The 16,263-nt window shown below is 35.3% G+C and overlaps 1 protein-coding gene across 1 annotated transcript in view; it reads right to left on the reverse strand.

Annotated features, from left to right (window-relative positions):
- Positions 1 to 6,953: 6,953 nt before the first annotated feature.
- The window catches only part of LOC107692529 (uncharacterized protein C14orf132), a 10,896-nt gene continuing 1,586 nt past the window's right edge, over positions 6,954 to 16,263 (reverse strand). The window contains exon 2 of the mRNA XM_016491610.1: positions 6,954 to 7,847. Coding sequence (XP_016347096.1) covers positions 7,629 to 7,847 — 219 coding nt within the window. The 3' untranslated portion in view covers positions 6,954 to 7,628. The remainder of the gene's footprint in view (positions 7,848 to 16,263) is intronic.

A 16,263-nucleotide genomic window follows, 5' to 3' on the forward strand; every position in this document is an offset into this window, starting at 1 on the left:
AATAATGTGAAATGGATGTTTTATGTCTAAAGCATATAAAGTGAATAAACTAGTCTTCATCAGCTCACCTTTTTTACATAAAGCATGAGAAACCATAATTTGGCCCCTTCATTCTAGAGTTTGATTTACGCATCAGCGGCTCACCGGTCTCCGAGTCGAACTGGTTCCTCAGTTCAGTGACTGCTGGAGAAACTGGAGCTCTGAATTATGCATTAATCATATAATCAGATACGGTGGTATTTCGGCTCATTTCCAGTCGGAGTGACTGTCAGGCATCTGTTTTGTAGATCTGTTCTGATCGAGCCGCACACCGTTTCAGACGCTTCAGTCTGATTCTGTGAAATGATTCAACTAGTTCACTAAAAAGAACTGGTTCAAATGAATGATTCGTTCGTGAAGTGGACATCACTCCAGACCGTTTGTCTGAGGCTCTGGATTATGTTGTAAATAATTAATTTTCGGTTTCTTACACAGACTGATCATTCTGCTTCATAAGACCTCAATATATCATCAGGAGCCACATGTATTCATTTTGTGTTGCCTGTATATGCCTATGTTTTGACTTTTTGATGGTAGCCATTGATTTGCATTGTATGAATCAGAATCCCCAAGGAGCACAGTTTCCGCTAAAAATATGTTTTACTGTTCTACTAAACAATAAAAAAGTCACCTACATCTTGAATGGCCTGAAAGTGAGTAAATTAACAGCAAATTTCATTTTTGGGGTGAACTTTCCCTTTAAATGTTGCAGTGTTTTTGTTTCAGTCGGGAGGACGGCATGAACTTGGACTCGTTATCGTAGAGATTAAGTGTCGCTGTAGCATGATGTTAGAAAGACCTGACTAGGCAAATGCTTTTAAAAGCGTGTGAGGCACTGTCTCTGTTATGACGAGAAGTTCAGAATAAACAGAGTAGTGAGTTAAAAGGCTGGAGATAAAAGGGTTTTGAGAGGTCATGATGACACAACGGCAGTGAGTGATGCTGGAGAAGAATCCTGCTGTTTTAGCAAATACGACCTGTTACTCAGATTGTTCCACAAAGAATCGTTGTGCAGCCTTTTCATTCAAGAATTAAAACTCAATAAACAAAAAAGTATGAATGTTTGTTACTGATTTTGCATGTTATGTCATGTTTACATATTTACAAAAAATCCGAAAATATGTTTTCTGTAACTTGCATCCTACATCTTTGATTATACTACTGTTTGTGAAGATTTTATTTTAATTTTTTTTTCCAAAATTGTCATGGCTTTACGCATTGTTTTTATCCTTAATGCAAAATTAAGAAAAATAAATGTTAATAAACAGAATAAATATTACAGAAATATTACAGACAATTATTTCAGAATTTCACTGTTAAAACACATATAAATAGCCTATATTAACCTGTTTTGAAAATAAGTTAACAATTACAATTAACAATATAAATGTCCAAACTTTTATGAATTTTGCATGTTGTGCCATGTTTAATCTGCACAAAACATCAGTTTATTTATTTATGTATTTGTTTGTTTATTTATTTTAACACTTTAATCATGCAGCTTTGGAAAAGAAAACAATCGTTTGTCGAGATTATTTATGGAAACTGGGTAAATAATGTTATACTCATCGTTTTCACCTGTTAACCTGCTTTGAAAATGATAAAGAACAGCTTAGATTATTGTAATCCTCACAAATGATGTTTAATTAGAATTGGCCTCCGGCTCTACATTTAGTCATGGTGAGAAACGACAGATGAGGTCAAACATGCTCTGAAGCAGCTCTGTGATCACAGGCAGCAGAAATGACTGCAGTTTAACTGCACTGCACTCAATCAGAGCAGATTGCATCCTTCTGTTGAGCCATTACTAGATGACCGGTCACTTGAACAACCGGCCCAGCATTTTAATGAAACTGGGCAAACTGGAAGACAAATCGTGATGATAATTTGTCTTCTAATGCGTTTGGCAGGTTACAGCACTCTCCAGTTGGCCCCTGCTGGTTCAGTACAAACCTACAGAATCATGGTTACCTTCTGGGCTGAAAGGAAATGTTATGGTTAGCTCTCAGCTCTAGACTTTATCCATGTGTGAGTAAAAAAAGAGTGCGTGAGACAGAGAGAAATAGTGTTACATCATCTAATGCACCTCTATCAGTGATCTCTGGCTGGTTTGTGGTGTGTAATTACTATTGAGAGGCCATTAAATGCAGAGACAGCGTTTCACGGTTCATTTCCAGCAGATGGTCAAGCCTCCAGACAGCGGACGCAGGTCATTCCAGGTCAAAAGAACCAGAGGAAAGATTGCACATTATTGCATTTGTTCCCAACAAACATTAGACTAGTCATGGTGATTGAACTGTTGTATAGATGAACAGTCACTAAAGGGTATTTGCACACTTGTGTCCAATAGACCTTTATGTTGACTTGTTCTTGCAATACTAAATGTTAACACAGAAGAATGTTCGCTGAAAAAAAAGGTATCTCCACCTTCCCCAGCTCCACCTGCATAGATCTGCTACAGGGTTATTGTATATGCTATTTGTGCAGCAGCAGCATGTCTTAAATACTCACGGCACCGTATCGCCGTATACATTGGCAGTAGCAAGTTCCTGTATTTGCTTGCAGCAGCAGCAATAATCTACAACTACAGCAATAACCAACAGCAGCAGCACTTCAGCAGCAGCGTAGCATATCTGCTCCGCCAAGATCAAATACATTAACATTGTCATATCCATCACCATGCTAAAATGTTCCGAGAGTTGTCATGATTGAAATAGCATTTATCTCATTGTGGATGTTTTATATTAATTAAAAAAAAATGCATTAATTAAATGAATACAATTATCATGAATTTAAAACGTACATCATGTGCAAACAACCGCCACCATATAGTTAAGGCAAAACTTACAGAAGTTATGACTTTGATGAAATCTATGCAGATTGTTTTGTTAAGGGACGAATGAGACACATTCTGACACTTCTTAGTGGTTGTTTTTATATGATCCAAATTGTTACATCAGTGTCATCCTATGCGGTTTAGGCTGCTATTTTTTAATAAAGGAAGAATATTTACATATTTATCACATCCATATGTTTCCATCATACATTTAACGGTAGAATTTGTGATGACTGTAACTGCTTGGATTTTTCAGCAACAAATCAAACGTGTGAAACACAGTGCTGTATTGTGCTGGCATCAGGCGTGCGTTTACAAAGAGCGTCCGGTGATACTAGGTCACAAATTACAGATCGGACCGATATTGAGCAAGCAGGTCATTCATATTCATTCATACGCATGCATGCATGTGTGTGAACAGCTGATGCTTGAATGAAACTCATTCAAAAGCTAGAGTCAGTCTCCTACTGACCAGCATACACTGCATTGTCTCCATTTACACACAATATATGTTCACATTTCATCAACTATGCACTTGTTTTTCATTAATGCATAAACAACAATCAACAATTAGATGCATATTATCATTAAAACTATTATTTTTTAAATGATTTATTTATTACTTTTTTTAGTAGTTCTAATAAAAATACTAAAGTTCTCTTTGTTTTAATTATTTGTCTCATTTTTGAGGAGAATTGTGCACATTTTATACAGTCTGTCTTTACCACATAGCCAAAATATGGAATGCATTTTGTGATTCAACTACGAAATACAGAAATACAAGAAAAAACGAATTGATTATACTAATCAATTACATTTAACATTTGCAGACATGCAGAGCACATTAAAGATTTTACAATTATGACCCTATATCTCCAGCATGAATCCACTTGATAATCAAACAATAGTAGATATTGTTCATTTGAAGCTCCGTGTCTTCTAACCAGGTTTCCACTGTGCTCCTGCAGCAAACATGCATGTTCTTTAGAAAACATGCTTTAATATAAATGTCCTTTAGGCTGCAACATGTTCCTTTCAATCTGAAAGACAATAAGAGATGTTCAACAGTCAGAAGAGCCCACATACAGTCGATCCCTTTGCAAGAGTCAGTAATATCAAAAAACAAAACACAAAAAGAATACAGAATAATGTCAAAATGTTTTAAATCATATAGGCGAAAATCAAAGCCTCTGAACAAACACATGCAGATGATGAACTCCAGATTTGTGGCTGTCAAGGACAGTTTTGATGAGCTCTTATCATGGTCTTGCTCTTTAAAATCATGTTTTCGAACCGTGGATATCATTTCTTTGTTGCAGAATGGATTCAATGACTGATTTTGATTCAAGGCGAGTTCAGCTGGAAGCAAATATTTAAGAGTAAATAGCCATTTTCATGGTTATTATAACAAAATAAAACCCAGCAGGCAGATCAGGATCCTGAAACCTGACTGTACATTATTTCTCATATTACATGGCTACTTACCAATGAAATTAAAAAAAATATATACATCTGCATGACACGGAATGGAGTTTATTTTCTTAATTAGCTAATGACACTAATTCTTCAAACATATACCAGTCAAAAGTTAGTAATCTTTATTGTTTTTGAAAGAAGTCTCTTCTGCTCACCAAAGCTGTATTTATTTCATGAAAAATGCAGTAAAACCAGTAATATTGTGTAAACATTTTTGCAATGTCAAATAACTATGTTCTATGTGAATATATAGTAAAATATAATTTATTTATGTGATGAAATAAAGCAATAAGCCTCAAGAAGCCGTGGTTTACAGTAAATTTATAACAGCTAAGGGGCGTTGTTAGGCACGACGCGAAGCTGTTATAAATAACGTATCTGTTATAAATTCACTGTAAACCACGGCTTCACGGGGCTTATTGCTTTTATAAAACGGTTATTCCATATACCGAGTAAGGTTTCACAAAATAAAACAGAGCAAATCAAGTGTAATGATATTAATAAAAACAGTATTCTTCCACCAAACAATGTAGCTCCTCAGAAACAGTTGTGGTTGCAACAAAGGTAAACAAAGGTGTATGTTTGTAGAGTAATTTACAACAGCTTTGAACGCGGCTCAGCCAATCAGAATCAAGGACCGGAACTCTCCATTTTATAAGCTGTATTTTCAGCATCATGACTCCAGTCTTCAGTGTCACATGATCTTCAGAAATCATTCTAATATGCTGATTTGCTGCTCAAGAAACATTTCTGATTATTATTATGTTCAAAGCACACTGACACCAAATCAGCATCTTAGAAACACAAAAATAAACTGCATTTTAAAATATATTAAAATAGAAAACATCAAAGCACACTGACACCAAATCAGCATCTTAGAATCACAAAAATAAACTGCATTTTAAAATATATTAAAATAGAAAACATCTGTTTGGATTTTTTGATTAAATAAACGCAGCGTTAATTCACATAAAAGGCTCGATTTAAATGAAATGTAAATACTGTATGTGATGCAAATGCCCAATGAGAATAAATTATCCCAGAGAGCTGAGTAATAATGGTGTATTATAGTATTTACTGGATTATATAATCTGTTGAGATCATCCTTGCTTATCCTGTGGTCTTTACATGAATATAACATCCTCCACATGTGAACGTCATGCTGTGAGCCACACGCACTGCCCCTGAAAGAGAACCTGGATATTGTGCTGTCAGGCCTGAGGTCAGACGAGTCAACACAAGGGGTTTAAAGAGTCTTCAAATTTACTAGAAAGAAAACGTACCTCCAAAACGAGACGGATCATTCCACATGGATGGGCAGCTTTATGTTCCCTAAGGCACATCGTGGTGTGGTGTGATGGGCACCTATGTCTCCACTGACTCCGGAGCCAAGCACACAAACGGAGTTAAACACGACACCGGGCTGTGCCACATTTCTGAGATCCAACCACAGCCAGAAAAAAACACAGCCCTGCTGCCAAACTCCTGAAGGAAATTACAGGGGCAAAGAGACACTATTCAAGCCTTCAGTCGGCTTCAGCACAGAGCAACAAATCTGAGCCTGATGAATTTAAGATTTAAAGACAGCCTTTAATTCCTTAACTCAAAATATTTCAACAAAATATGAAACCATTTGGGCGTAAATATATGTGCATCCTTCATGTATGGGCCAAGAAACAGAGGGTTTATACTACACTACATCATCCCTGAACCAAAACCCCACAAAACGAGTTCACCCATGATTTAATAATACAGAGACTGCATGCTAAATGTGTTTTAACCTCTGAACCTGAAGCTCTCCTCCACGGTCTGATTAATCGCGCTGGAACTGAAGTCACGTCTCACTTCAGAGATCCAGCAGACCGTTACTGTGTGGACCATCAACAGGCCACAAAAAAGACTTTTGGGCTTTGGAAAACATGAGCTTTGATTGAATTAATGAGGTGGCATATATCTGCAACCCACAGAGGAGGAGATTCGGGATCATTCATGCTCTAATATTATCTTGCACGTGATCACTAAAATATGAACTCGGACTGAAGCTGACAGGACTAATGTTTCTTTTAACAACACAAGAGACTGTGTTGAAAACACCCAATTAAATGAGAGAGCAGTGGGTTTGTGGACTCTGTAATTGGTTGGTATTATGATTGACTAAAGCAGGACAAAAACTGAAAAGTGATTTTTTTTGTTTTTTTGTTTGTTAAAACACTTATCCTATACATGTTTAATGTGCAGAGACTACCATATATACAGTATATATATATATATATATATATATATATATATATATTAAATAAGAAAACAAGTGAATGCTAGTGTTAGAGGGTCAAGTTTTTTATAATAAATAAAAGAAAACGAGTAGCTTAGATAAAAATAGAAATATAACAGAATGTGCTACAAAATTGATCATTCACAAAATGATGGATAATAATTCACTGAATGTATTTTTGCTTTGTTTTTATTCACTTTATGAAGATGCTGTAAATTGAATCATTATACTTTACATTTTGTCATATTACTATGCATGTAATTCCATGCATGCAACTTAGATATTGTTTTCGGTTTACAATCCTAATTATTTCATTAATTTTGACAAATTTACTCTTAAATATAGACCCTGCATCCATTGCATCTGACATTTTTCAACTCAGAAAAGTTGCACACTTAACACTTTATGGCGTCGCTTCCGTGTGTTCCACTCAATCAAATGCAATATTTCTGACTCGACTTGAATGCACCAACACATTCTCACACTTGCAGCTAATATATGTCGTCATGCATCATATATTGGTCCTATATTGCCCCAAAATAGAGCAAACAATGCTGACTCCACCAGAAGAGGCAGAAGCGGAGAGAAGTGGGCAGAAGCAAAGTTAATTCATGGTAAATGCGTCGACCGCCTGATTTAGTGAGAACTGACACCCGCAAACATGCACACTTAGTTGAGTCCTATCCGGAGACACGTGTCCCATGGATTTGGTTGATCATGTGAATCAACAGTTGACAGATGCTGTGTAATGCTGGCTTACATAACCAAGCAAACTGTAACCAACCCCTTCTGACGAATTAACTGACCCATTATTTGGTTCAGCCACAAAACAGATCTATATAGTGCTAATAAAATATAAATCGCTAGGCTGCCTTTAGATGCACTCAAAGGGGCCGTTTTTGGAGGAAGGAGACAGAAGGTTGTTGCTTGCATACTACATACTGTGCTAAGTGCAGACGGGTGAGGGATCAAGAGTTCAGGCTGTGTTCTTGCAGACTACGGGGTCTAAAAGGCACAGGCGCACACCACCGCTACCACCACAATGTTGCCAATGGTTGCAATGACAGCCACCCACAGCCAGATGGCGTCGCTGGAGAACTTGCCCTCCTCTTCTTGCTCGGCTGGTCTGGAGAAGCTGGTGTTGAGGTTGGAGGTGGACGTCTGAAGAGACGTGTTGCCGTTGTATGGAGAATCCATGAAGGCCCCGCTGACTGCTTGCAAATGCTGTAAAAAAAAGGAGGGAAAAAACTCTTTGTAATGGAGCAAAGATTAATGTAATTATTCTCAGTCTGTGGGTACGTTACACTAAAACAATGTAAAGGCAAAAGCGTTTTTCACATACAGACAGCAACATTGTCATAATGATCCGCGAAAACGTCTTAAAGCACTGTATTAGGTTTGTCAGGCCAGTAGTTGGCCATGTCACTTTGTAAAGAAACACTACGCGAACATGTAAATCAGTGACAATCAGTGTTGGGTAAGGTACTCTTAAAAAGTAATTAATTACTAGCTACTGATTAATACATCTTCAACAGTGTAATTAGATTAATGTGCTCTAAAAAGCATGGCATTACTTCTTACTAATTACTTTCTAAACCCCAAATCAACCTCAACCAGTTGAACATTACAAGGAAGGACAGACACAAAACTTTTAATTAATTCTCAAATTAATTCTGCTTTTAATTCTTCCAATTTAATAATATAAAATTGCATAAATTATTCTTGAACTGACCAAAGTATTTAAATGAAGAAGGTTACATAAAAAACCCTACATTTTAACACTAGATGTTGCATTTTAATGTTACATGTTTAATGTTCCACTATTGTTGTATATAGAATTGTTTTATAGTCTATACAGTATTTAATGCAGTTACATCACTGTAATTAAATATATATAAAACACATATTCTGCATGGGCATATTCTGCATCACTAATCCTGCCCAATACCTAAACTTAACAACTACCTTGCTAACTATTAATAAACAGCTAATTAGGACTTCATTGAGGCAAAAGTCACATTTACTGGTTTGTTAATAGCGAGATTTGGACCTTAAAATAAAGTGTGAACAAAAATGGTTAAAAAAGGTAAAAAATAAAAATCTAAATTTAAAAAAAAAGTGAGTTTATCAAAATAAAATTCTTTGCAAACTGCATTTCACATCAACTTTTTTAGTTATGAAGCATCTTGGATAACATTCTCAAAAGCTTGACTTTCCTGCTCTGAGCTGTTTGATAACGGCACCTGGCTAAAAAATAAAAAAAACATCCCTATTAATCATGTAATGTTCTGATGGCACCCATCTGGCGTATGAGGTGATCAGTCTGGAGGTGTACAGGTGCATTCTGGGTAATGATGATCATTTTGTTCTGTTGCTCTTCTTCACCTCATTGCTCCTCTATCTACACAATGACAAGCTCCATTCATCAGATCCAGACACAATCACCGCTCGTCATCTGACCTCAGAACAGCTGTTTGAAGGTTGGAGAAGAACTGCTGAAAAATAAAATAAAATAAAATAAAATAAAATAAAATAAAATAAAATAAAATAAAATAAAATAAAATAAAATAAAATAAAATAAAATAAAATAAAATAAAATAAAATAAAATAAAATAAAATAAAATAAAATAAAATAAAATAAAATAAAATAAAATAAAATAAAATAAAATAAAATAAAATAAAATAAAATAAAATAAAATAAAATAAAATAAAAAGGTATTTGCGACTTGTCACAATTCTGATAGTTTTCTTTTTTTTTTCTTCAGAATTATGAGATATAAACTGAAAAAAAAAAAACAATTCTGAGAATTGTAAGAAAGTCACAATTACATTTTTATGTATTTCTTCCATGGTGGAAATGGGCTTCAATAGAAAAGAAAACATGTACACATGCAAACTTGCTTTACTGCTGCTATTGCCAAGGCAACATCTATTTTTTTGTTTAGTTTAATGTGAATAAAAAAAAAAACAAACAAACAAATAAATACAAAAATAATAAAAACTACAAACATTAAAATATTCTAAAACTAACTAAAACTAAAAAAGTGAAAACAGAAAATGTAAAAATAATTTAAAAATATTTTAATTCTAATATTCGAATTCAATATATTAACAAAAAAGTATATCACTTATACTAAAATTAACACTGGTAACAGATTAATAAAAAATAAAAATGTGGGGCGGGACTTTTACTTCAAATGCATCGGTTATTTTGAGATGTGGGCGTGACCCAGAGGTGTATGCAGATGAGCATGAGATTTTAGGGGCGGAGTTTAACATGCATTTTGTTCATGCTGACTTCAAAACTAAACATAAATTCCAGATCTGCTCCATGTGGATAAAACGTGAGTTAGAACGCTCTTATTATTAATAATGTGTCACTTTAAATCTAATTTCAAGTGATATATAGCCTAGTTTTCCCTCATTATCTGAATACGGCTCATTAGCTGCATACTGCTACTCAAGTCTTAATATGATTAGATTAAGAGCCAAAAAAAGATATTCGAATTTCGATTCAGGTCAATGGAATAGTATATGCATTAAATATATTAAGAGTACAGAGACTGAAAAGCAGCAATAAATCCTGTTTGTCCACGCATGCACACACAGAAAACACATCTGCCTACTTGTGAGCGACTAGTGTTGTTTGTGACAGATGAAGGCCGTTATCAGCGGTTATCATGCTCTAATGAGGCGTCGTCTCCGTGTAAACATGCGTTTGCTGAGTGCAGCAGCTGACAGGTTTCTGTACGCTCATTCTGAGAGGAAGAACAGCTGTAAAGCCTCCGTCATACAAACTCTGCATCACGCTTCAGAAATATACCAGCTTCCCTCAGAGATCACCAGAGGAAACACACACACACTTCATTAACCCACCGCTCTTCATAACACAAACCATAAAGAAACACGTCAGTATAACCACGCAGTGCCTGCTCTCCTTGATCTGCTTGAGTTTACAGTGAAGATCTCAACTACACCAAACCAAACTCTAATGCTGGCTGTAATTCAGAGCCATCCAGAAATGCAAGTTTAAATTATTTTTTTTATTATTATTATTTATTTTATTTTTTTTTTTACATATTTTTACATTTTATCTATCCATCCATCCATCCATCCATCCATCCATCCATCACACATTGTGGTTAAACTTACTTTAAAAAAGAAATACAATTCTAGTGTGGCCCAAATTTCATTCCCCTTTAGCAATTAAAATCTGTTACTCTTGCAAAAATACGCATTTTATCGGTTTATTTATTTTTTTATTTTTTCAAAATGTACAATATTCACACATATTTGAAATTAAAGACAGCTATTTATATATTCTCATTGTCATTTTTTTTTTTTTTTAACTAAACTTCAAACTCTTATTTCCCACATGATATTAAAAGGACCATAACCATATCTGATGAGAATAATTCATGACTGACTTTGCACAACTTAGAATCAACACAAGCCTTGTAATATGTATATTTAATAAATCAGGCCTTTTAAAATGAGACTGGTCGCTCTTCCAAAGTTTCTTGTTTTCCTCTCATCTCAGGACTCAAGCTGAGGCGCGTTTCCAGTGAAATGATTACTTCATTACTTACATAACTAAAGGAGCACAAAACAAAACATATAAAGTAAAACAGCCAACATGTGAGTGCAGCACAACGTAAAATAACATAATAACATGAGGTGCATCAGCGTGAACATTTTGCTCCTGAAGTCATGTGCATAATCAGGCGTCCCGCTGCCACATGCCAGCACAAACTCATTAACACTAATGTGTGCCATCCAGAGCACAAGCAGTTTATCATTACTTGAGCATATATATATATATATAATGTATACATACAATATATGCATTAAATATATTTATAATACAAATATAAAATATAAATAAATGATATCATTAATGAAAATATTATTTATTTGAATAATTACATATAAAATCAATATTATTTTATAGTAATTAGATTATAGAAAATTGAAATTCATAAATAATAATTATTGTTATTATTACAGTTTTTTACGATTGCTTACACACTAAAATTAAACTTTTCCAACAATTAGCAAAACCTTACACTCAAGGAGCAAAACACAAGGCTAGATTTGCACAACTGTAAGCACATTGTCAGCTTCACACTATTTGCAAAACATTACACACAGTGATTTGCAAAACACTAAACACACTTGTATACATCAGACACAGAAGTATATCATGATGTCACTTCCTTGCAATTCCAAAGCACTGACTGTCAAATTACCACACCTATGAGCCAATCTGTTAAACACAGCCATCAGGTGCACAAACACATGATTGCTAAATTGTCCAGCTATCAAACCACTATCTGTAATAAAAGCTTTATATCACACCAAAACCGAACGTGCAAATATCACAAGAACAAAGACACATACAATTCATGAAGTCTGTTGCTATCAGAGCAGTTAAAGCACGATATAGAGACAGAAATACAGAAACAGAAAAGACTATCAGCAGGGGAAGAGGAAATTAAAGAAATACAGAAAAAGTTAAATGAGTACCTCTAGGTTTCTGCTCCTGAGTTGATTGATGGAAAAAGTGTTTATAAGAGTCCTGTCGCTCATATTCTACAGCGACTGTACACGGATCCACACGTGTGTGTGTGTGTGTGTGTGTGTGTGTGTGTGTGTGTGTGTGTGTGTGAGCGTGTGTATATGTATGTGTGTGTGTGTGTGTGTGTGTGTTAGAGATAGAGAGAGATCTAGCTGCTGATCCGCTGGCTTTTACTCTCAAAGCAAATCAGACCAATCTCACTTATTCAGATACAGAAACAACATTCCAAACAGCCAAATATCTCTGCTGCTGTCCATCAGTCCTCTTGTTTTCTCATGTGTCTGTGTGTTTAAATGCTTGTATGTGATCAGTAATGCACACGCGTGTGTTTAATCTGAACAAAAACATTAAGCCTTTGAAGCTCTTCATCAGATTGGATCATGGATAATGACGGAGAGCATCTGGCCATCATCTCGTCTATGGCAACAACATCTTCCAATTGTAACATTATGTGTAACATTTTTTGTGTGTGAAACCAGTGTTATTTTATATACTATTATAGTATCTATTGCTATTTAGAATGAGCTTTTGCATTTTCAGTTTTCATGTAGGTTTGTGTGTTAATTATTTTGTTAAGTTCTTAAGTTCCTATTTAGCTTTAATTTACATTTATTTCAACATTTAATGATTTTATTTCAGTTATTTGCCAGCTATTCTAATTTGTATGTTTTATGTCAGCTTTATTTCAATTAACAAAAACAGATTTGAATAGTTTTAGTTGTTATTTAGTTGTTTTACATTGTGAAACTGAATCTTTTTTTAATGGTTAAGGATATAAAACCTCACACAACTGCACTATGAAAATATATTTCATACTTTCTTGAAGTGGCTTGTCTCTACTGTTTTAAATATATCATCCACACTGCTATAATGGATTTCGGCGTGATGAAATGTGTATAATGGAGTTGAGAGTATGAACAACAAACAGCCAACAGCAAGGAACTGAAAGACAGATTGCATGTGTATCCATTCATCTGAGGTAAATCTTGTACATCATGTTTAATGCAACCCTTGTTCTGTTTGTTTCTAAAGCTCATCTTTCTTTCCTCTTAGTTTGTAAACTGGCTCAGATTCGCTCTAATGCTGATTGGATCTCATGAGGAGCTCATCAAGTGTCATCCATCTCTGTAATCCAGTTCTGTGGCACAACCAGAGTATTTTCCATTAAGACCACAATGCACTCAGATTGCAAGAGGGAATAAACTAAACATGAAAAATCAATCCATCTGCTCTGACATTCACATTACAGAAAATATTAGCCTCGAGTGAATCATGTTACTCTGAGCTGCACAGACATCTGACTGATGCACAACATCCACATTAACTGCACAACTTTAAACATGATGCACACATACACACAATACAGAGGTACTGTATTCTGAAATCCTATGAGTAGATCTTCTAACTTGCTTAAAGGAATACTTCACCCAGAAATGAAAATCTGCTGAAAATGTACTCTCCCTCAGGTCATCCAAGATGTAGATGAGTTTGTTTCTTCATCAGATTTGGAGAAATGTAGCATCGCATCAGTGTCTCAGCAATGGATGCTCTGCAGTGAATGGGTGCCGTCACAATGGGAGTCCCAACAGCTGATAAAAACATCACAATAATCCACAAGTAATCCACAGCACTCCAGTCCATTAATTAACAGAAGACAAATAAAGAAGACAAATCCATCATTAAGACGTTTACAACTTCAAACCATTGCTTCCGGCTAAAATACGAGCTCATAATCCATAATAACACTTCCTCCAGTGAAAAAAGCCCATCTCCTGTTGTCTCTCTCATCAAAATCCAGCCACATATTTGTTTAGAGCTGTTTAAACGGTGCTTGATCTGTGCAGATTTCTCTCCTGATTCACACCAGAACACTTTTCACTGGAGGAAGCGTTATTATGGACTGGTATTTTAATCAAATCAATGATGGATTTGTTTCAGCTTTTGTCTTCTCCAGATGTTAACTGATGGACTGGAGTGGTGTGGATTAGTGGGATGTTTTTATCAGCTGTTTGGACTCTCATTCTGACGGCACCCATTCACTGCAGAGCATCCATTGCTGAGACACTGATGCAATGCTACATTTCTCTGAAGAAACAAACTCATCTACATCTCAGATGGCCTGAGGGTGAGGACATTCACAACCTTTTTTTTATTTTGGGGTGAACTATTCCTTTAAATCCTGATACTTTCCTTTCTTATTTCTGTGACAACTCTGGCGATTGTGGGATTTCTCACTTTCAGTAACATTCCTGTCAAGTTTCAAACACATTTTCTCACACACACTCTGCCTCTAAACATCCTGTTCAAAAGATTAATACTGTAACAAATGTTAGTTGTCATCATTGTTAATGTTAGTTAACTAACATTAGTTAATTACAAATAAGATTAATTGATATTCTAAATACTAATAATGGCTTTATTTCATATTAACAGAGATGCTTTATAACTTTTCCCTTTTGACACTTGTTTTGATCAAGTTTTGGCATCATTTTTCAGTATTTCATGAATTAGCATCAGAAACTGACACCCACTGTAAATGCACCATAATACGTGTCATCTAGTAATGAAGCTTCTGTAAATAGAATAACACTCAGTGACATGTATTATCATTATCCTCTCTGGATGAAGGCTGCTGCCTCACCTGTGCAGGATGACAGACCCTAAACCCTTCCTACACCGTCGAGTTGCTTGAGAAACTCTAAAATGCCTTTCATGTAAATTGAAGGAGTGTGACTTCCAAAGGGCTGAGCGATGTTCAAGGCCTTGAACCGTACATTAAATACGAATAGAAAACACTGCTCTATAGCTTCACTCTCGACTGAAGAAATCCCTAACCTCACATTACCTACTTACTGAGATTGTTGACTGTTGATTTTAAACTGTGAACAAGCCTCCAAAAAATGCTTTGGTAACACTTTATAAAAACGTGTCAAAAATAAATAAGGGACATTAAATATTGATACGAGTTGAAATTATTTATTATGTGAGGAACAGACCACATCAGTCAAAGTCACAGTTTAGCCTCATTATACAAAAATAACGGACCAATCAGAATCAAGTACTCCTGAGAGTCATGCAGTAAAATCTAATTAAGTTTCTGTTTATGTAATGAAGGTTTTTATAAAGTGTTACCAATGTTTCATGCTGTTTTAGGAACTTGGATGAAACTGCATAAATGAGCACACATGGCTGTCTATGGTCACGTATTAGCATCTGTGATCAGGACTGCGTGAGTTTGGGAACAGATGTGACTGGTGGCCACTTTACATTTCTAATTAGCATTCTGTCACTTGATAATAAAGGGCATAAAGAAAAAAAGCAGGTTGATTAATCAGTTATCGTCACCAGATGCTTCACTATAGGACAGCTGTACTTCATTACTAAAGACAAAGGTCTCAATTTATTTTCAGTTCTTTTTGAATTGGAAAAAAAAAGATTAACTCAAATTAAATACATTTAATTGAATTTACAATTACGACTGCCTCTGTAAAATCATTGCATAGCAAATGTTTAATGCATAAAGCAGTCTGCCACTATATTCTATTTACATGCACTGCTTAATGGATGCTCTGCAGTGAATGGGTGCCATCAAAATAAAAAAAAAAACATCACAATATATTTGCACAATACTCGAGTCACTCATTTAACGTCTTGTGAGGTGAAAAAGCCACGTGTTTGTAAGAAACAAATCCATCATTAAGGCATTTTAACTTTAAGGAATTGCTTCTGGCCAAAATATGAGTCCATAATACATAATAACACCTCCTCGAGTGAAAAAATCCATCTCCCGTTGTCTCTCACATCACTTGAAAATGGTGCTTGATCTGTGCATATTTCTCTCCAGATTCAGACCAGACAAATTTTTGTCACTGGAAAAAGCAATATCCTGAACAGAGGACTAGTATTTTACACGGAATCAAAGTAAATAATGCTGGATTTGTTTCAGCTTTTGTCTTCTCCAGATGTGAACTGATGGACTGGAGTGCTGTGGATCACTTGTGGATTATTGTGATGTTTTTATCAGCTGTTTGGACTCTCATTCTGACGGCACCCATTCACTGC

The sequence above is a fragment of the Sinocyclocheilus anshuiensis genome, unplaced genomic scaffold, assembly GCF_001515605.1.
Source record: "Sinocyclocheilus anshuiensis isolate Anshui unplaced genomic scaffold, SAMN03320099.WGS_v1.1 scaffold1082, whole genome shotgun sequence".
Classification (NCBI taxonomy): domain Eukaryota; kingdom Metazoa; phylum Chordata; class Actinopteri; order Cypriniformes; family Cyprinidae; genus Sinocyclocheilus; species Sinocyclocheilus anshuiensis.